General features: G+C 35.8%; 1 protein-coding gene across 3 annotated transcripts in view; it reads right to left on the bottom strand.

The window, feature by feature from the left end:
- EML6 (echinoderm microtubule associated protein like 6) overlaps positions 1-21,659 on the bottom strand; it is a 164,994-nt gene that overhangs the window by 52,207 nt on the left and 91,128 nt on the right. For all 3 annotated transcript variants that reach the window (XM_026074344.1, XM_026074345.1, XM_026074343.1), the window contains exons 10-16: positions 19,895-20,107; positions 14,798-14,965; positions 13,782-13,888; positions 9,380-9,498; positions 8,524-8,710; positions 5,917-6,022; positions 135-228 (exon numbers count right to left, since the gene is read on the bottom strand). In XM_026074344.1, the coding sequence (XP_025930129.1) occupies positions 135-228; positions 5,917-6,022; positions 8,524-8,710; positions 9,380-9,498; positions 13,782-13,888; positions 14,798-14,965; positions 19,895-20,107 (994 nt within the window). The remainder of the gene's footprint in view (positions 1-134; positions 229-5,916; positions 6,023-8,523; positions 8,711-9,379; positions 9,499-13,781; positions 13,889-14,797; positions 14,966-19,894; positions 20,108-21,659) is intronic.

Genomic DNA, 21,659 nt, shown 5'->3' with positions numbered 1-21,659 from the left:
TCTATAGCTCTGAAACACTGTACTGTTTTCAGATATGTCTTCTGTTTATTCCTATAAACAAAGTAATATATGCGGATGATGTTATTCAGAAAAATGTAATCACAGGGCACATCCATACCGAGCTGTATTCTTACCTGGTTGTTGCTAGCTTTTCTCCTTTTTTCCAATCCCAAAACACAATGACATGATTATCATCTAACCCAACAGATGCCAAACATTTCCCATCAGCTGTACAAAAGCAATACTTAATGTTAAAAGTGTTAGAGCTGTAACTGAAAATATAACAGATAATGAACACAACAAACATACTGTACACTGAATTTCAAATGATTCATTATAAATGAAGCTGGATATTTTAGAATGTGAAAGAGACATAGTACCTATACACCGAAAAGTGATTCTTCATCTACAGTGGTGGGGGGGAGCTGAATGTAGAAAAAGTGTAGTTATATTGTGTCGAGGCTGAGGGTGCCTTTTGGGAAACATGCAAAGCCATATGCCTAAACAGAGGATTCAGTCTTTTGACCACAGAAGACAGATTTCACAGCATATTAAATGCAGGACTACTTAATGGGTCAGCTGATCTAAGTGATATGTAATATTTCCAATAATGTTCTGCAGATATGGAGGAAAATTCAACTTCCTTGGCTATCTAGAACTCCTATACATACATTCTGTTATCAGACTGTGATCTGGGAAACGCATTTGTTTCCAATATATCTCAGTAGTAAGAGAAAAATGTTGCCTTACACTAGATCTTTGTTGATATCCCTGTGGCAAATGCAAAACAGAACTTTACAAATAGTACCCATGTTATCTGGAAATATAAACTGTGTAAATAAAATAGTGCAAACCAGAGAATAAATCCTATCTGCAAAGCTATATGGGTACACGTGCAATATATAGAAATAAACCTTTGAAATAAAACTAAAAATATTGTCAGGAAAGCATATGACAATCACTTTTTTCCCATGAAAGAAAGATTTGTGGAACAAACCACCTAGAGCATTTGACTGCTCCCACATCCATTGTAACATTCAATTGTTTTGAAGTTTATTATTTTTATTATTTATTTATTGATACCACACAGGATGTGCAGAAAGTTTTCCATGTGCCTTAAAGGGAAGTTCAAAGGCAGATGAACAACAAAATGAACAAAGTTCAGGACTAAGAAATTAAAGGCTTTCATTGTATTAATCTGTTAATTTTACTCCAAGTAACATGGCAAACATGAATGTTTAAGAGGGACCTAAAGATGGAGATGAAACATATTGAGGATGAATTCACTGAAAAGAACGCACAGAAGCAGGACTAAACCAGTTAGAGAGACCAACGAGCAGCTTGATGAATCTGGGGCAAAGCAGAGATGTTCACGGCAATGTGAGTCTTAATGCTGGGCAACAAACCGTTAATGATTTCATCTTTGTTTTTCTCAATACAACCGTACAAAAACCTGAGTTTTGGCTTGGTGACTAAAAAACAGGCAGGAGCTGGTGTAGACTCAAGTTGTTTACTGAATTTGACCCATAGTAATGAATGTGCTTAAGTTGCAAAAACCAAACTGATTTTCTGACAGTAAAATTCCTGTGCACTCCCCTCTATCTAGCCATTGGCAAAGTCTTCTTCCACAAGCTATATTTGCTGATACAGCTAGCCATAATTAGACTAGAAAAATAGATTATATTTAAAAATATATTCTAACCAATACATATATAACTATCTTAACCACATTTTCATGGGAGTCAAATATTCCTCACATACAATTCTTCATGCATTTTTAGACTAATGATTCATCTGCTGAGACAGAACATTTGCCAGAAAAGGAACAACTACTCTGAGAGATTAGGATTCAGATTCACTGATGGCCTTCAGTTCCTAAAGTAGACCGCAGACAGAATTAGACACCTGAACTGAGAAACACAATCAGCCCGCCTAACCTCTTAAGATGACTGAAGTCTATACATGCTGAAGGTTTTATCCACAAGCAGGATTCATATTGCAGTACTTAGCACCAAGATGTATACTTGCTAAGTGATGACCTTTCAGACTGGAATCGAGAGGTCTCACTAACAGAGCACTGTTCTTATCCATGACCTAGGTTTCCTCTTTTTAACTGAAATGACTCTAAACATTGCATTGCATTTATCATCGACAGAACGGGTTTTGTATAGATAGTAACAAGATGTTTTGCTTAATTTTATAACTAGATCATTACCAGACATGCTGTTCTTGTCTAGAAAATGCATTCTTTTGACTTCATCATCTTGCATTACGCTTGTATATCTGACCTATTTAAGTTTTGGTTATATTCTTATTCCTTATCAAACAATTGACCTTTCCCAAAGGCAGACACAAAAGATTCCTGTATGTAGGCATATATCTGATTAAACAAGACAATGAAAGTCAATTTCATAAGGTCCAAGTACTCCAAAATCATGTTACACTTTATTTGAAATATTTATTATCAGATGATTTCTTTTGAAATGGTGAAAAGAATTAATTATTGGATAATGATATGAAGGGTTAAAGTTAATAGTAAATGTAATGAATCTATAAATAAGATGGAATGTTATAAGGCTAAAATTAACTGCCATCATCTCTTCTACTGCAGGAAAGAAACAGCAACACTGATAATAAGAGGAAAAATAGCAAGAACAAAATTTCATACAGAATTTGAACATATTTTGGAGTCCTTGCTCTGTGTGTGGAATGAGGATAAACAAGACCACTGTTAACAATCTTTAAGAGACAAATTACTTTCATGAAATTTTTATAAAAACTATACTATAATTGCCGAAGTATGTGATAAGAGATTTGAACTTTATAAATTGTAGCAGGAGCTGATTTCCTGATTTTTTTACTGAAGAAAAGATAAAGGTGGAGGAAACAGAGAGCTGGGGACATAGCCAAAGATGTGAATGAAAGCAATGATTTTGAATATTACATCTTGCAGCAGTTAATAGACGTTGAGGGCTCCATGCTTAAGCATATTTAACTCCAGGAACAGAAAGTATGCCACTGGCATAAATGACTCCATTGGGACTACTTCAGAGTTCTTAAGGCTGAATAGGTCCTCACAGTTATAGCTGGACTGGGATCACAGTATATAGCATCTTACAGGACTGAGTTCTAAGAAAAGCAAGTCAAGAAGGAAAATGGGGACTTCAGGCAGCAGAGAGAGGAAAGGAGTTTGGAGCTGAATGAAACAGGTCTAGATGGAAGGAGTAAAAGTAGGCAGGGAAAGATCAAGTCTAAATACAAGATAGAAAACTAAAACTGAGTTTATAGAAAAATAATGAAAATAAAGACACAAACGAGACATAAAAAGTTAATGAGAAAAGAAAGAAAATAAAAGGAGACAGTAAGAATATACTACTCTATGGTAGTTGTAGTAGAATAAAATAGATAGCTGATATGAAAGATAAATATGTGGTAATATGTATTATTTCTTTAAGGAGATATATTTGTATATTTTGTCAACAATAATTATTTCCAAGGGTAAATCAATTATGGAAAAGGGAACATGGTTGACAAATTTTTTGATAACAATACAGTTTAAACTTTGTTCACTTGAAACAGTGATTTTATGCACTATTACGTGCTAAACATTCTGATTAATATCCAAAATTACAGATGTTAAATTAGCCACCAGAGGGCACAACCAAACATCACATGAATGCAATTATAAGCTTAGAACTATAAGATCATCAGAATGGTCCTACAAAAGTGATCCAGCCTGGTATGCTGTCTTCAGTAGTTGGCAATAGCAGATGCTTTGGAAAGTGAAAAAGAGCAGAAAGAAAAGGTAGCACTGAGTTAGCCACCAGTATATGGATCAAGGACTTTCTCAGCCAAAGAAGGTATCTGTGGTTTTGGGTTTTCTTTTTTAAGCTTCAGGCAGTGGGATCTGAAACTAATTTAGAAATATCTGTTCTACATAGGACCAAACTAGCACTCTGATCCTGTAGTTAGGTGCACAGTGGCACACCTATCTGTTCCTGTCAGAGTCAAGGACCATAACTAAAGCCAGTTACCTAGGAAACGGAAAAGTAATGCACTTCAGTATGCATATTCTCAGGATCAGGGCCTAAAGCAATGCCATAATGATGCCAATGATTGTTACTTAAAAAAAAGAGTTTTAAAATGTTTATACAAATCTATGTCCATAGAATATATGTCCAGCTTATGCTTTAAGCTTTTATAGAGGTACATGGATTCTAATACACAGAGCGTAACTATCTGTAGAGGAATCTATTTTTTGCTGAAAATGTAAAACATAAAGTATGTTCTAAATATATGAACATTTGTTCGACTAGTGATCTTAATGAAAAATTTTTTGAACATCTACGTATGCTATATCAATCAGATCATCCTTATCCATTTTCCCTTCTTCTGGTACCAAATCTACTTTCAGGGCTAGGTTACACACCACAGACAGTGGATCAGCAATTTCAAATTTGAATTCCAGTTCTTGGATGAACACCAAGACTCCTATTCTGATACTGCTATATGAGTCAGTTCCATAGACTTTGTGGAAGTAAAACTTTTTCCATATAGTCCTGTCTCATAAATGCGATCAAGAACATAATGAATTCTTACCACATTTCTAAAGGAAAGAAGTGATTGAACACTTTGAAGTGTTCAAGTGACTATGGTTGTGTCTCCGTGCATTTCCAGTTGTGCCCTATTCTCATCAAACTGAGCAGTTCAGAACCTATCATGATTAGCAGCATGCAGGAATTAGGGATAGATTCACTTAATCTTCCATAAAGATTTAATCTAATAGTATGTAGCATTCCAGGTACCGTACAGGTAGTCTCCAAATTTACTGGATGTCCAGGTGGGTAAAAAGAAGCACTGCAGTCTCTGCTTAAATCCTGTGTTAGATGTGGCTCTTTTGTGAGAATATAGTGGCTATGGGCAAAAATTTTCAAAACGTCAAAGTAACTTTTATGCTGGTTTCAAAAGTAAGTTATGCTCTGCTGAGACTAAGTCACCTTTGAAAATGGAATTTAGCCTCCTAGTGAGACTGCAAGCAGTGAAGGGCAGATTCTTTACTGATATTCCTTTTCTTCTCTCTGATTCATATACTAGAGAGAGATAGATTAATAGACAAATAGATAGATATGATATCTATCCATCTGATGGCTATGGTTTTGCCCTACTATGATATAAAAGGGTCTATGTCTTAATGTATAATGGTAGAAAGGTTGGACCATTGTACCATAAATGGTACAACACTGCAGGATGGGAAACCATCTACCCTACACTTAAAAAAATAAAATCTCCATTTTTTAGACAAAAAGGGGGGATGAATTTGTAAGCACTTTTACAAAGATGTGAAAGTACGTAAGTTACCACCATATGGATGATGCTTTTCAGTGCTTAATACAGGAATTACCCTTTGAGAACTGAGACAACTTAGGTCATCCGTCTCAGAAAGGCATTTAGGAGAAACAGCAGACAACTGTCATATTTACTTCTTCTGCAAACTCACTGAAGAATGTGGGCATTGTTAGCAAACTTGAAAAACTGCACAAGTCTACAGATCCGGTGCCATCTCATTTATACACTTCAAGTGATCATTTTGTCTGCTTTTAAATTATTATACCACCATGTACGCAGACAATTGAGTCTCAGATGTACACTTGGTATTATGTATTACACTTGGTATTATGTAGTAGACCCCACAAAAATCAGTTATTGATCGACTGAGAAAAGGCCCCATGATTGATTTTGCTACACAAACTGTTTTCATCAAAGCTGTCGGCAGGCTCTTATGTAAATTTTGTTTCAGTTGTAAAAAGGTCCTTTTATATGAAGAACAAAGCTACAGTCATAGCTATTCAAATTAAAATTTCATTCTGAAGATTTCTTTTTAATTAATCATTTAGATAAATGTAGGTTGTTGCTTACCTGAAAAATCCAGTGCACACACTCCTCTTTGATGCTGGCCTTTGAGCAGTGATAAACACTTCAGTGTCTGTGTATCCCAAACATGAATAGCAGCATCTCTTCCAACCTAAATGAGAGGGCTAGTCAGAATATTTGCTTATAAAAGTTCAAAGCACACCAACAGCAGTAATTAGCACTTTCACAGCTTCAAAACACTCCAGAAGTAACTACTTTTCCACTTGCCCTATTTTATCTTCTTCAAGATAAGAAGAGTTTCTCTCTTCAGTTTCAGTCTTCTCTTTAATTTCTTCACTGATAATTTCCCCAACAGATGCCATGCTGAATACTCACAACTCCTCATTTTAGGCACATCAGAGTGTAGATCTTCGATGAACTGTGTTCTTGGCAAAGCACATGAAGAACACTCTGCAAAGTTCACTACTCCCTTAGTTGTGGTAACAAACATTCCTGACTCTATGTTGTATACTGGATCACAGAAGTGTTCTAGGTTAAAGATAGTTTTCCAAAAGAAAACACTCTTGCTGACTTACTCCTTGACCCTCCCTCACCTGTCCTTTCATCTTTTTCCCTCAGGGATCCCTAGTTTACTTAGAACAAAAGCTGACATAACTTTCTCCCTTGTCTTCTTTTTTTCTCTCCCCCTCGCTCTATGCATCTATACATACAGCACTCTTTCTCACATTTTTCCCCAGTCACTGACACTGAAAGGTTTCCTTGTGCTTATACCCATCAGTAGGGGGTATAATCCTAATCTTCCTCATATCCTGTTTCATGAGGTTTCTTTATTTCCCTGACACCAAAGGAACCAACACAAACATTTGACCTCAGCTTTCCCTCTGTCTGAGGGAAAGTCTTTCTCTTCCCAGGAATATTTCCATATTCCTATATTTCACATTCTTCAAACTTCTGAAAGTGTCTGGACTCTCACATTTATATTCATTCCAAACTGATTTCTACCTTCCCACAAAAAGTGGAAGTGTCTTGCTCACAGGGCTATATTCTCATCCTTCTTGACCTACTGGCTTCCTTCAAAGCTACAAAAGAATGGTCATATTCTCTCATCCCAAAGGCCACCTAGCCTACCAACCTTGAAATGTCATCCTCCCGTAGTTTTCATAACAACATTTTCTCACACATCTAGGATAATTTCAGTTTCCACGTCCTGCTCATTTTCCTCCTGACTAATCATGTGAAAGGACTGTCCTTTTTACTCTGTTTTTCTCCATCTACACTCTGTCTTGGAAGGATTATGTACATAAATGGTTGAATTCCCTTTTATGTTGGTGTATCAAGAGATCAAGAGATCTCCCTATCAACTCCAGGCTTGTCTCCCTCTGAACAAAAACAATCTTCTTTCCTTCTGATATTTCTTAACGGAACTCCAGCCATCAATTTAAATTCAACATCCCTAAACTGAACTCTTTTAGCTTCTCCATCCTTCCATCTTTAATTCTCATCAATGTGAGCAATTTTAGCCTCTTAGTCATTCAGATTGCGAGCATCACCTTTTATTCAGCTGCCCACCATTCACTTTCACACAGCTATGCTGAGTCTAAATCCAAATCTCACCACTTCTTTGTATAGGAAATGTGCAGCATCTGATTATTCTCTGCAGTGACATCACCAGCTAGGCCATTATCTTGATTAATAACAACTGCAGTGCTGGCTTCCAGTACTGATACTTTTCCATTCAAACTGCCACTTCATCATTCTGACCAAATAAATCTTCTTTTTAGGTCTCCCTAGTGGCTTCTTTTGAACTTTCACTTCCTGTTTTTAAGGACCTTCATGATTTAGCCCTGCTTTGTTGACATGCTAATTCATGTTGAAGAYCACTGGTATTTGTTCCTCCACTATTCTCAAACTATTCTTAAACAGCTACTGGCCTGCTCTGCTTAAATACTTCCAGGCACTTTCCCCTGCCACTCCTTATTATGTAGAAAATTTGCCTTTATAATTTCCAAGAGCTCATTTTCAAAATATCTCTTTAAGATCCACCTGTGTTTTGATGCCTCTAAACAGCCTTCTAATATTGCTGTTACTAACACATTTGCTATTCTGACAAATTGCACTCCCTAATAATTTTTACTGTTGTCTAACTTCCCTCACTCTTGCTTGACTAACTTGTCATCCCTGTGTCTTCACTTAAAAATACAGGCTCTTTAAGTCAGGAAAGTCTACTGGATATCATCAGTAGAGTGCCCAACATAAAGAAGCCTTTATCTCTCTGAATGCTGCTACAGTACAAAAATATTGAGATTGATTAATGAAACCTGAAAAATTCATAGGATGTAGATATAATATATAACTCCTGCATTTTATATTTGAAAGCAGTGATTCAAAATGAATAAAAGACTTTTGCAAGGCCACAGCATTAGACTGCCAGTGTTTCTGTTATATAGGAATAATTTAATAGCGATGGCAAACTGCTTCCAGTCCTGCATTTCCAAACAGTTTGGCAGGGACACAGGAAATGATATGTAGTTTACCCATACTTAGTAGGAAATGTCCCACTAAAGATCAAAGAGAACTGCATTTTTCTTGATTATAATTTGTAGAGGAAATTTATTTCTGTGTTTTGCCAAGATCATCATTTCTAATACCCACCTGACCAGTAGCAACGTAGTCTTTCACTGGGTGAATGGTTAGACTGAGGATGTCATCATCGTGACCAAGATACAGCCTTTGGGTGTGTTGTTGCCTATTATATACAACAGCTACAGCAGCAATATGATAAACTACTTCGCCAGTTTGTGTGTAGAACAAGTTATTTCGACAGTCATAGCCTCTATAACTGAAGTAAATACAAAACAAGTTAAATACTGTTTCARAAATATTCTGGTACTTTGTGTAACAAATTGTGCAAATAATTTGGGCATTGACTTGAAAAGAGTACAGTTGGGGTGTCAGCCTTGCTGTCCCGAAAATATCATAGCACATAGGCAGAGAAATTACTTCCACTAAGAGCAGGCATTTGTGAATCTTCATGGTTTCCTTTGCACCAAACTCCTAAATTAGTACAGATTTCATTGAAAGCACATGAAATTCACATAGACTTATATCCAAATAAGTTTCACAGGAACTTGGGTTCCAGTACAAATCTGTCAAGCATTTTTACAAATTATAGCAATCATGATCAACTTAACAGAAAATCTTTGCTCCAGAAAACATAAGTTGTAGTCAACAATTAGTTTAAAAGGTAATTTTATAAAATGCAATACTGTGGTATTATTTATTACATTGCTACACTATTATAACCTTCTCTTTTTCCTTAAAAAACAACCACTGAAAGAAAAGAAAATCTATGGCTGATATTCCAAAAATTACAAATACAAACTATATTAATTTGTGGGTAAGCAGTGAAAAATGCTCTGCTGAACACTCTAACATGAATGGATTAAAATTGCTAGGATGCTTTACCAATGACAAAAAACAAAAAAAGTATTATCTAATATTACTATACCCATGTATAAACTGCAATTTTAAACTGTCCTCAGGTGCTCGCTCTCTTTTAAGGAAGGGTACAGCATGGTTTTTCTCTTTACTTTGTTGTTTCAGCTGAGGTAGGTCTTCTTTGTAAACCTAAAGAATAATTGTTGAAGTTAATCACATATCTCAAGTTTTCTACATATTTGTATATGCACATGAAACAGTGACTTTCTTTTGAGCATCAGAATTTAATGTATGTTAATGTGATGTTCAGTAGATACAACACAGTATAAGCCACTATCCCCCACCTATAGAACTTAATAATAAATCTTTTCCAGATAGTGAAGTCCCCTCACATGTGAGTGGCCCAGAACAGTATTCTGGAGCATCAGTGGAAGAGTGTACTTATTCTAGAAGATTCCAGTGTCACTTAGTAAAAAGGATTTTAAGTATTGGCTGGATCTTTAAGCATCCTTTTAACTTCATACGGTGCTTCAGTATACATACTCAAAGCTGAATGTAATAAGTTAATTATATCTAGAGTTTATGGTGAAATATACAGTAATCAACAGCACATAAGTGATTTGCAAATGTATCCAGAATCCTGAAGTAGAATCACAGCTTTATAAATATACTAAAGATATAAAATATTGTACATTTAAATCTTTTAATAATGCTGAAACTCGGTGGCGATGCTAAAGATGTTTGAAGCCACTTCAGCTGGCTGTGGCATCAAACAAAATCCATTATAACACTGAAATGCAGCTTTAAATTATTTATGTTCTGTATCTACATTTGTTTTTTGCAAAAGGACAATGAAATTGCTATTCCCACAGGATCCCACATAAATCTATCTGACTGCAGAGATGGAGTACTGGATTTTCACTAGACAGATATTCACATAATTTGAGATGAACTTTTGAAATGGTAGGTCAGCACAGCCTTGACATATTTTGTCTGTCACTCATATGTATTGTACTCTGTTCTGAGTGTTTTCATCCATTTACCCTTGCTCCTCAGTGGATGTTACTCATGAAACACAGTATTAGGATTAACATCTTCTAATGCGTCTAAATGACTAGAAACCTTTGTACTACTTCAGCTATTAAAAGTTAAAAAAAAAAAAAAGAAACACCACTTTTCAAAATAAGATTCATGTTTTTAAGTCTCCATGTGCATTTGTAAATTATTTCCTCTAATAAAATACAAAGTGCAACCTACGATTAAGGTTGTCTCACACCTCCTGTAAAAGTTCCTATTTTAAGTTGCTTACTTTGTCATGCATTAACCTGCCTGAAATATTGCTGTGTAACTTCCTATAGCTATTTTTTCATTTTAGTTTTTAATTCCAGATGTCCTTTTTGGCACATAGACAGTGTGTAGGAGGATACTGTCTGATTTGAATGCAGAAGAAAATTCAGGAGAAGGAGAGGAAAAGGGGGAGGCCAGGACAAGCATTCCAGTGAGACTTGGAGTATAGGAGAAGGTGAGGAGAAAATTTGACAAAACCTCTGCTTCATTCAGCAAACACAACATATCTCTGGAATAAGGAGGTAAAATAAGCTGTTGTCTGAAGGACCTCCCTCATTTATTGCAGAATCTAGGACATGAGGCAAAAAAGAAAAAGGATAGTCCTTGGCTAAGGCATGAAACATTAGATATGATCCTTGAGTGTTCTAGAAAGCTTCTCCATGTTGGCCATTGTCACTCAAACCAATTTGAACCAAGCTTATAGTGTATTTTTCATGTTCTAAGTGCTCAGTATGGGATCCCACTTCYGGTTTGCAGAAGTTCTGACCTTTCACCATTGCAATGGATAAAGGAACAGCTCAAGCTGACAAGTCATGTTCTACTTACAGTGACAGTGGCTCCTGAAAATCAGGTCCCAGGTATTTTAAAATCAAAGCCAAAATAAGAAGAGAGACAGCAGAATAAATACCAATGTTTCCTGTTTCCTTGCCTTCAAAACAAGGATAATACCATCTTTCTGTATCATAGACTGTTATAAAGATCAATGTTTGCGAAGCATTCAGCATAATGAATAGAATGGTTAGATCCATGAGGAAAGTAATAATTCTGTCTTCAGAGAGACATGTTTGAGTAGTGCACAGCAAAGAAGGCCAGAAACTGACTGATGAATAAAAAAGGATTGAGTATCTTCTTGTTAGGTAAGAACTAAAGATCCCGTATACCAAATGAGGTAGAAGTCCTGCAGAAAAGGAGTATGTAATCAAAATCCATGCACCTGAAAAGAGCTAAACTATGATTTATTATGGCATTTTCTAAACTTTATGTAACTTTGTGACTTGAATAATGTTTTTTAATATAGTAGTGTGAGTGTAATGTTATGATGCAGGTTGGGTGAAACCTCATGTCAAGGAGCAGCAAGGCAAACCTGTTTCATGAAAGAAAGGGAGGCAGGAGCTGAGCATGATGACAAGGCCAGCTGAGAGAGTAGCCTCACTGACAAGGGTGCAGTGCCACAGCACCTGAGTGACGTGGGCACAACAGGTCCGGTGACAGTAACCATGTTCAGCCAGGAGTCCAGGTCACCAGACAAGCCCACAGTGATTAAGCAGGTCCAGCATGATGTTGGGAAGTCAAGTCAGCAATTCAGGATCCAGTCCAGAGACAGTATTCAGGGACAGTTACTGGTCCCTGGTTACTGTCTCTGGACTGTGGCCAGTCATTGCTGGACAGTGCCTGGCAATCACTACCCACAGTTCAGTGATTGCCAGGCACTGGCCATCATGACCAGGCAGGTCCGAGGTCAAGCCAGAAAGTCAGGCCGTGGGTCCAAATCCATGGGGTACATGGTCAGGCACAAGCAAGGCTGCAATGAAGCTGCAGTGCAGCTCACGGGAGGCCAAGGGTGAGAGCTTTAGTTTAAAAGCAGCTGTGAAGCAAACTGGGGGAGGCCTCCACCGTGACATCTTTCTAACTCTTTCTTCAAGACAGCTTATACCAGGGAGCTCACCTTGGGCAACCAGCTGAATGTCTAGAAGCGGGGGAACTGTGCTCAGGCCCTGACACTTCAAAAAAGCTGAAGGGTATGAGGGATGCCATTTAGTTAAGATTAATACAAGTTGTTCAGATATTTTGAAGAAATAAAGGCCACTATTCAAAACATGGAGCTCACACAAAACCAGACAGAACCTAAGCTATGTAATGGAAGGGTTTTTTGTGAAGATAAGGGTCCAAGTGGAAAAGATGACTAAAGGCACATGCAGATGTACACAAGGTACCGGGAGAGAAACCACCAGAAATCCAAAGAGAAAGTAAGAGAAGCATCTGCAGTATGATCACGAGCAAAAGATAACAGTGAGTTAGGTTTTTTTTTTTGGGGGGGGGCGCTAAGAGCTCACTAAGTAGGACTTGAAATTTGAAGTAAAGACATTACATCTCTTGCTCAACTCCAACTACGTTAGAAAAATAGGATTTTATATAATTCTTTGTAAATAAATGGAATTAAACCAGTTAATTCCAAACCGTTATCAATTTTTCCTATTTACAGAAGCAACCAACAAATTCTCAGTAAAGTCTAACCTTATTGGCCAAAGCAGAATCAGTGTTATGCTCAGACAGACTATAAGCCAGGCTGAACCATTCTGTTAAGTTCAATTAAAATTAAACAGAATTTCAAATACTTTAAAATCAAAAGCTAATGAATACTCATTAGGTGTTTACTTTAATCAAAATAATACAATAATGGTCATAAATCAATATTAAGAGATCAGCTTATAGCATGGAATAGCATAATACTATGCCTCAAGAAATCAAAAGAAGCCTCATTCAATTTGTTTTCTTCTTACATGGAAACAATCTATTTTAACTTATCTGAGAACACAGTTGTACTGAAAATTGAAAAATATATTAAGTATTTTAAGTGATTTTTAGAGATCAGTTTTATCTGGTTCCCATAGACTAGCGAGATGTTAATTTTTGGACACTGTTGTCCTTGGAAATTAAAAAGAATCTGTCACCAAAGAATATATTGTACTGGTTTCATACTCATTAAGAGAATTGAATACTTTGAATGTGCTGAAGTTGGCATACAAAAACTCTGTTTTGCAAATTAGGTTTCTGAAATTGATGGGACTGAAAAGTCTTCTCCAACACCTCTCATGGGAATAGGAATAGCAATGAGCTCTCAAGAAATTGTGTTTAAAAGTTGTGCTCTTTCACATACATTCTGTATTCTGATATATGGTTGTATATTCACCAACACTTCTTCAAACCCTTCCAAATTCTCATCTGCAGCTAAAGTAAACTCTGCTTTTATGTATATTGCATCATCAGCTGAATACTGTCAAAATAATCATCTTAAACTAGGTTGATGAATTAGCTGCAGACCTCTCTTACTTATCTTTACTGAATAGTCATGATAAATCATCTGACAATTGGATTTACATCACTGTATAGTAATTTGTACTCACCTGACGATCATAGTTGATTTGAGCTTCCTGCTCGATGTCAGAATCTAGTTCTGGCACATCAGATAAATCAGAATCTGATTCTTCACTGTAGGAATCAATACTACCCTCTGCACAAAAAAAAAAGCCAAATAGATATCTATTCACAAGAAAATAGTATGTGATATTTTCATATAATATAGACTATATGCAAAACAGTATGCAACAACTTCAGAAGCTTAAGTAGCTTGTAAAAATCATATGGGCTGACTGAATGTGTCAGCTTTCATTCCTGTTTCTCCTGTTTCAATGCCTGGGGCAGGAGGGGGGCAGGGGGAAGGAGAAGAACCAAGTAGTTACTAGTCCATTTCCATCATCTGGGAGGATACTGTTTTCTGTATGTAGGCTTTGGAGTGAAAACATAAGGAAATGTTAAATAAAAACTTGTAGTGCGACCACGGTCTTTTTTTTCAAAACATTTGCCATAATATAGGTTTATGACAAAATTCTGAAGATTCTGAGTGAATTTTTGCCCTTTTGCTGAAGGGAATCCAATTTTCAGCAACTGACATTATATAGTTTGTATGGCTTTTATAGAATATTCTAAGGATCATGAATATTATAAAAAAATTTCTAAAGTACAGCTATCATATATGTGTGAATTTGCAATTAAAAGGTAATTAAACAACTCAACATTTGCAGTCAGACTTCTGAAGACAAGTTAGATGGCTACTTTTGAAAACTGACTTGATCTAGTAATCTCCCCTCAAATGTCTTTTTTTGACAAGCTTCGACAAATACTACCAGCATATTCCTAAACATGCAATAGTGCAGCCCGCAAAAGAGTTTTTAATGAACCCTGCCTGAAACAAATGATCATCTATAAAAGATAAAGGGTCTCAAACATGTTAAGTATATGTCACTTCAGGGATTTATAATAAAAGCATTTTCCATTCACTCAATAAACATCAGTGCTGCATTCTTTCTTGATTTTTTTTAATAAATACTGTAAACAAATATCCAGAAGAAATCATTTTTACCCTGTGGAGCTGTTTCGAGGATGCCATTTGTTATCCCTTCTGGAATAAATCTCCACTGAAAAACAGAGTGATCAGCACCTCCTGTACTTAAAACCCACTGAAAATCATGGGACCAACGGACATTGGTTACATGTGCTGAATGACCAACATACTTTCTAAATTTAGCTCCTAAAGTACAGAAATAGAACTGTCAGTATGCAAGAAGAAAAAAATTAACATTGTAGCTTATAAAGTTAGGCTTTTAATGGAAATAGTCTAAACACTCTTACAAAAACTGAAAACAAAGTTATAAAAATATTTAAATGCCTGAAAAATTGTTTTGATATTCTGATATTACTAGTGATTATAATATACAAATAAATGGCATGAAATAATATGAACTATATGTTCCCTTCAGTTTTCAAAAAAGTACTTAACTATTGGCAGGAAGGACTATACACACATAGGGTTAAATTTTTCTCTTTATGGCCATGAATGCTAATGTGAACTATACACATGCAAGTATGTATTTACACATAAATTCAAACTCACTATCAGAAAATATACTGATATGATATCAGCTTAAACACTGAAGATCATGGTAAGCCAAAAGGTTGTTTTATTTAGTTTTTGCTGGCTTTATGCATATTACAGTGCAAATACTGAGGAAAAAATCTATGCTAAAAGAGCTGAACAGCCTCATATGATATGAACTAAATAGTTCACACAAAGCTAATTCACACACACTAACAAATAGTGAAACTCCACTGAAGTTTCTGAAACTGTTACTGGTATAAATTTTGCTGATTTACAGTAGTGCCTCTGGTGTTGATGCAATTTTGGTATGATGTAAAGTCTTATTGAAGTCGTTTCTGAAAATGTAATATCTGAATAGCATATGTTAAACTATACATTCACAACAGTTTTCATACAAGTACACGTATGTTGGCAGGAAGGAACTATATATATATAGGGTTAATTTCTCATCTTTATGTCCACTAATACTAATGCAAAATGTGCACACACTAATTTGAATTATACACATAAACTGAAACTCCCTATTTGAAAATACACTGATAGATATCAAGGAAATCACTGAAGACTGTGGTAAGCCTAATTGTTTATTTAGTTTTACTTATCCAATAAAGGAGTGCTGCTGGCTACAAACGAAGCCTGAAGTACAATACAGAAAGCCAGTCTGAGGAATGTTCACCCAGGTATGTTCATGTTGCGTATTTTAAACAAGCTCCACAAGACTTCCCAACAATACAGGACTCCAGCCTGCTGATAGCTGCTACACATCACTGTGTGGGCTTAGATGAAATGCCTACGGCCCATGGCATGCTCCCAGACTTTGCATAAATACACAATAGCACTCCAGTCATTTAGCAGCTATGCCTTCCTCACACACAGAATTAGCACTTTAAATAAGCAGAGAGGGCAGAATGGGAGTAGCTTTCCCTTTTCTTTAGAGCAACAGCACTATTTCCAAGTGGTGTTAGGCAGCAGATACGCTATCCTAAGGAAGGAATTACCTCTAACCAGTTGAGACAATCCCAGGTTTGCTCTGTGCAAAGTGCTGGACCTTGCACTTCTAGCTCAGGGTCTGGGCACAGGCTCAAGGCAAGCTGAATTATGGAACTCAAGGTTAGTGAGTCACCGTATATGCACATGTGGCACTGGGAAGTATCACTGAGGAATGAGGAAAGCTAATAACAGAAGGTTGGAAGAGATGGGGACATAAGTTTTGAGTCCTAGTTTTGCAGAGAGAACTGGGGGGGGAAGGTACAGCATGTTGTACAGGTCTCTCTGTCTACTTGCTTGCAGTGAAGCAATACAGTAATCAATGTGACACTTCTTGAAAGAGGATGGAAAATTGGGGGCCCCTGCTTTAAAGGATATGTATATAGAAGAAGGAAATTTTTTCTTTTAATGCTCATTTACTTTCTTAAGAGGGAAGAGAAGAAAAGGGGGAAACATCAGAAAGGGGACTGGGAAAATGAAGGGTAAATGAGACACAGGGAAAAGACAGCCAAGTAGGGAGGAGGAAATACAAATAGAATTGGATTGGGAAACTGATTTAGGAGAATTTATGCAAAGGGAGTGTTTTTGGGAAAAGGTGAACAGCAATTTGGCCAACAATTACCAAAAGATACAATAGGAATAGTTGTAAAACATTGTCAAAAACACTGTCAAATGCAGAAGAACCAGATGGTACCATGATGGATACAAATAAAAAGTTTTAAGTATATTAGGAAAGCTTCATGATGGGTATGTCAAGAAGTGATGAACGTTCAGGCCATTAAACAAAGCTTGATTCAGGAATGAAGAATGAAAAGGGGTGGACATTTCAGCTCTGTAACTTGCTTTCTCTCTCACTGAATTGGAAAGCAAAAGGTCTGTGCCTATTCCACCACTTTTGCCAGGGAAAGTTCAACATAAACCTTTCAGACATCACAGGTTACCACATAGATAGGATGTACCCAGGAATTCAAGCAAACTATGATTTAGAATATTTCTTTCATGGATTCAAGCATTTGTTGTCATTTCTCTATCCAAAAGAATGTATTAAAACAGCATTCACCTGAGGGTCATCAAAGTCACTCTTAGTTAAACCGCATAATAATGTTGTAAAATTCCATTCAGATCACCAGTAGCACAGAGGGTTACATACCGCTCTGTTTTCTCCAGGCTTTTCCGCTCTTTTGCAACATGCAGGTTACTGTACTGAGGCTCTGACCAACTGCTTTTCACTGTATGTTCTATGAAGGCCATATGATCTATGCTTTTTCTTTGAAAATGTAAAACCTTGCTCCTAAAAAGGTTTAGAATTATTTCCATCCTTGTCAATCCTCTAGATTTTATGGAACTAAGTCATCTTACAACAGGGTCATTTCTTCAGTTCTCAAAGTAGAGAGGAAGAACTTACTAATAACCAAAATGTTCATGGTGTAATGATGTACCTGGGTGGCATTTTGTGATTAGAGCTGCCTAATGATCTGACATTGTACCAGACCACCTTGCAGATAATATTTCACCTTGTTGTCACACTATAACTGACTGTTCTAATTGTCTACTTACATGGCTTTTTTATTAAGTCAGTTGGCTAAGCTTTTTGCAGCTCTTTTCCTCATCTCCTGCAGACTCCTGAAAGTTTTAAACACTATCCCTTACTGTTTGACTACTGCCTTGCTGCACCTGCTGTCAGTCACACTAACTGCTCCTACCCAGGGGTTAGCCTTTATGTCAGTGTGAAACAGCATCTTGTTGAATAACATTACTGGTTCTTCCCTTCTAAATATAGGGTAAGTTTTCTGAAACATCTGCTTATCTTGAGTATTTTTCAAGATGAATGTATATCATCATAATTTTGCTCTAAGCCACCATACAAACATTTCATCTCCTTCTGCTGGCATGCTATAGGCCTTTCTAAGGATCCTGTAGTGACGCCTTTGAATGAAGTGTGCTTCCCCATCCTGCCCRCTCCATGCAACTGCTCCGCAGGCAGTGGTTACTAAAAAAAGTCCGTTATAATGAGCGTGGTCAGGAAGCATGGGAAATACAGTCTGCCTTCAGTCCGAGCATAATGAAGAGGAGTCAGTGTTCCTGCACAGATGAAAGTCTTAAGAAAGAATGACGTGCTTTATGCTCAGCTGTCTTACGGCTTATCACGTATGCTATTCAACAAGAATACGGATTCAAAAGCTGACTGTAAACACCACTCTATTTGCGTTAACATAAATACCATTATGCCACCTAACTATTGCCTATAACAATGTGGTCTGCACTGATTAGGAGCGCTCMCTGCTCCTATTGAGTGATTCCTCTAAAGAAAGAAAAGCAGAATTTCTATTTAATTTACAGTTACAACAGAATCTCTGATTCTGTTCTAATACATATTTTCAATATTTTGTAAAAGAAGAAAATAGATGATTGCGTATCAGTGATCTCTGCTAGAAATATTTCAAGAGAAATTCAACATTACCCGATCCAATTATTTGCTGCAGTGAATGGTACCACTGAAAATGGCAATTTATATGCAGACAAAATATGTTTGAAAGGACAGGCTTTCTAATTTTGGGAAACACATGCAGAGCATTTTTTATATGGCCTATATTATTTTGTTATAGTAACACATAAAGCAAAGTAGAACATAAATTTGAAAAATTAAAAGATACATATGTATTTTACACATATAATTTACGGACATGCATATACCTATGTTTGCAATCTATGAACTCTTTTAGATTAGATAAAATTTTTCAATTATTTTATAGATAAGAACTAATATAAGCTTATTTGTGTATTTCTTTCACATTAAAAAGTGCTGCCAAGCTTTACAGAATAAATCATATAGTTAGGAAATAAAAGAATAYAAAAAGTACAGGCTATAGCCAAGAGTCATTTTTCAGTGACACTGTCTTGAAATTACAGCATTATATACAAACAATGATTGCATATTACCAATTTAAGAAAACTACAAGTGTTTAGATAAATGAAGACCTACTCTGTATTTTTAAAGGTAAAAACATATTAACACACAAAATAATCAGGGCTTAGAACTGAATTCTTGTATGTTAATATGACAAGATAAAAAATTTTTAGAAATACCAAAGGAGAGAATTCAACTTCTCTTATCAAAAAAATTACACACATTAACCTTGCCCTGGGATTATTTCTGGTAGGACATTTTTAGAAAGATATTATACAAGAGTAATAGCCCATTTGTAATAGCAGATATTTTCCAGATGGTAAAACATGGATATTCCACTAAGTATAAAAGTCTAAAAATAAATAAAGGAAAGCAAGCAAATTGCATTGAAAAGTGGCAAGTATTATCATATTAAAAACTGATCTATAACAAGTGTTATAAAAACACAAAACTAGCCACTCCATGGAAACATCACACACACCAAATAATCGTTTTAGAACCAGCAAAACTTAGTCTCACAGTAACRTACATTTAACTTTCATTAGCTTTTACCAAAGCTGTGAATAGGTATCTTTAGGAAATTCATTAGAGTCTACATTATTATATTAGCATAATATTTGTGCAATAGATACATATAACAGGAGACTTACCATTGCAGTCTTCAGAAATACAAACCATTGTCTTACCTTTCTTGAGGCACGGAAATCTGAATAATTTAACCAGTCCAAAATCATCTCCAGTCACTAGCACTGAGCTGTTGTAATTTCCATCCACAGAGTTGACATCTGTAATGTTTGTATACTTTGGCCAAATTCCATTCACCTCAGATCCTATCACACAGGTCCATGAGGTCCAGTGAATTCCTTTGGTCTCATCTTTGCTAGTTAGGTGCTTCCCAGCTAAAAATATGCAAGCGAATACACTGTTTCAACATTTGTTTTTCAGTAAACCCCCTTTCCTTTCTTCACAGTTATTTGTATATTTTTCTAGGGATTAGTTTTTTTTAGTTTCAATACATAAAAGAGATGATTCAAAATTTTATGAGTATAATCTCATATTTGTGGTATTTGAGCATATCACACGTTAACAGTTATAACACTACTGCATGTAAAAATGCTAAAAATATATGAAATGGGAAAAAAATTATGCTTCCCCATCACTTCTACCAAAGAAACATTTTCAGTAAAAAGTACACTTATGTACTATGAATTCCTAGAACACCTTTAAGTGCTATAAGATTAATAATATTCACTAATGCAAATTTTGAAATAACGCTAAATGTGTTAGTAGCAATTGTTAGTCCTGTTTATACAATGTCACTGAAATTTGAATATTTGTTGAACCAATGAGTCTGTGGTACTTTTCATTAACTGGATATACTATGACTTTGTGATAAACCTGAGTGCTCTTTATGTAAGCAAATATTTTTAATGTTTTGTATATACCAGGAGAATGAATATAACAGGAAAAGAATTAGCTAATGAACATTTTTATTTGTTTCATGACAAAAGTAATGCTATTAGCAGTATTAATATATATCAGTGACACAAATAACAGGAAGCGATCACAAAATCATGTTTAAAGTGAAATACTACACAAGAATAAGCATTCCTATGAAAAATGTTGAATTATCAATTTAGCAATTCTACAGGACAAACCAGATTGAATGCTCCATACAGATACATTTTAAACATTTCACAAGATGTCAACTAAAAGGAAAATACAATCTCATTTTAAAATTTAACTAAGCTGCAATGAAATCTGAACTGGGTCAGGTATTAGATTCAGTATTTTGATTTAAGCTCATCTAGCTAGAGGAAGCTTACAGGGACTATTTGAAATTAACTCATACTAACACTTCTTTTGTTTTCAAAACTGCTAAATACAGACAGAATCTTTAAACTTTCATTCTAGAATGATATAAAGTTATCAGTGATATGCAGCCCAGTGGATTTCTCGGTTGATAGACTATTCCAGGCTTTTAATATAAATGTTACTCAAACACAACTAATGCTTCTCACTCTAAATATGTGATGGATTTGCTTAATTTAATGTGCCTTGGATTTCTTCTATGCACTACTCATTAACAGTTATCAAAACCACCATCATTTCTTAAAGACCATGTATTCTCTGACTATTCTTGTTTCTTATAGAGAAAAAAGAATAGGGAAGATAAGAGTTTGGAAAACTTAAGTGAATCCAGTTGAACTTGAACTGTTCACATTTAAATTAACACTGTAATGACAGTGAAGAAAGGTTTCAATCACTTGTACTTTACTTCCGATGAAGATATTATTTCAGTCCAGGGTCAGTGGAAATTCAGATTTTGAATTAAACTGAGTACATGCTGAAAGCCAGAAGCAGCTGCCTTTCAAAGAGACAAGATGCAGCCAGTCAGCTGATTTCATAATTAACCTCTAGTTTGGATAAGAAAAATACAGTCCTGATACC

This window comes from Apteryx rowi, unplaced genomic scaffold (genome assembly GCF_003343035.1).
Source record: "Apteryx rowi isolate R43461 unplaced genomic scaffold, aptRow1 scaffold_387, whole genome shotgun sequence".
Lineage (NCBI taxonomy): Eukaryota > Metazoa > Chordata > Aves > Apterygiformes > Apterygidae > Apteryx > Apteryx rowi.
Note: the sequence above shows the minus strand (reverse complement) of the source record. Positions and strands in the feature narration are given on the sequence as shown.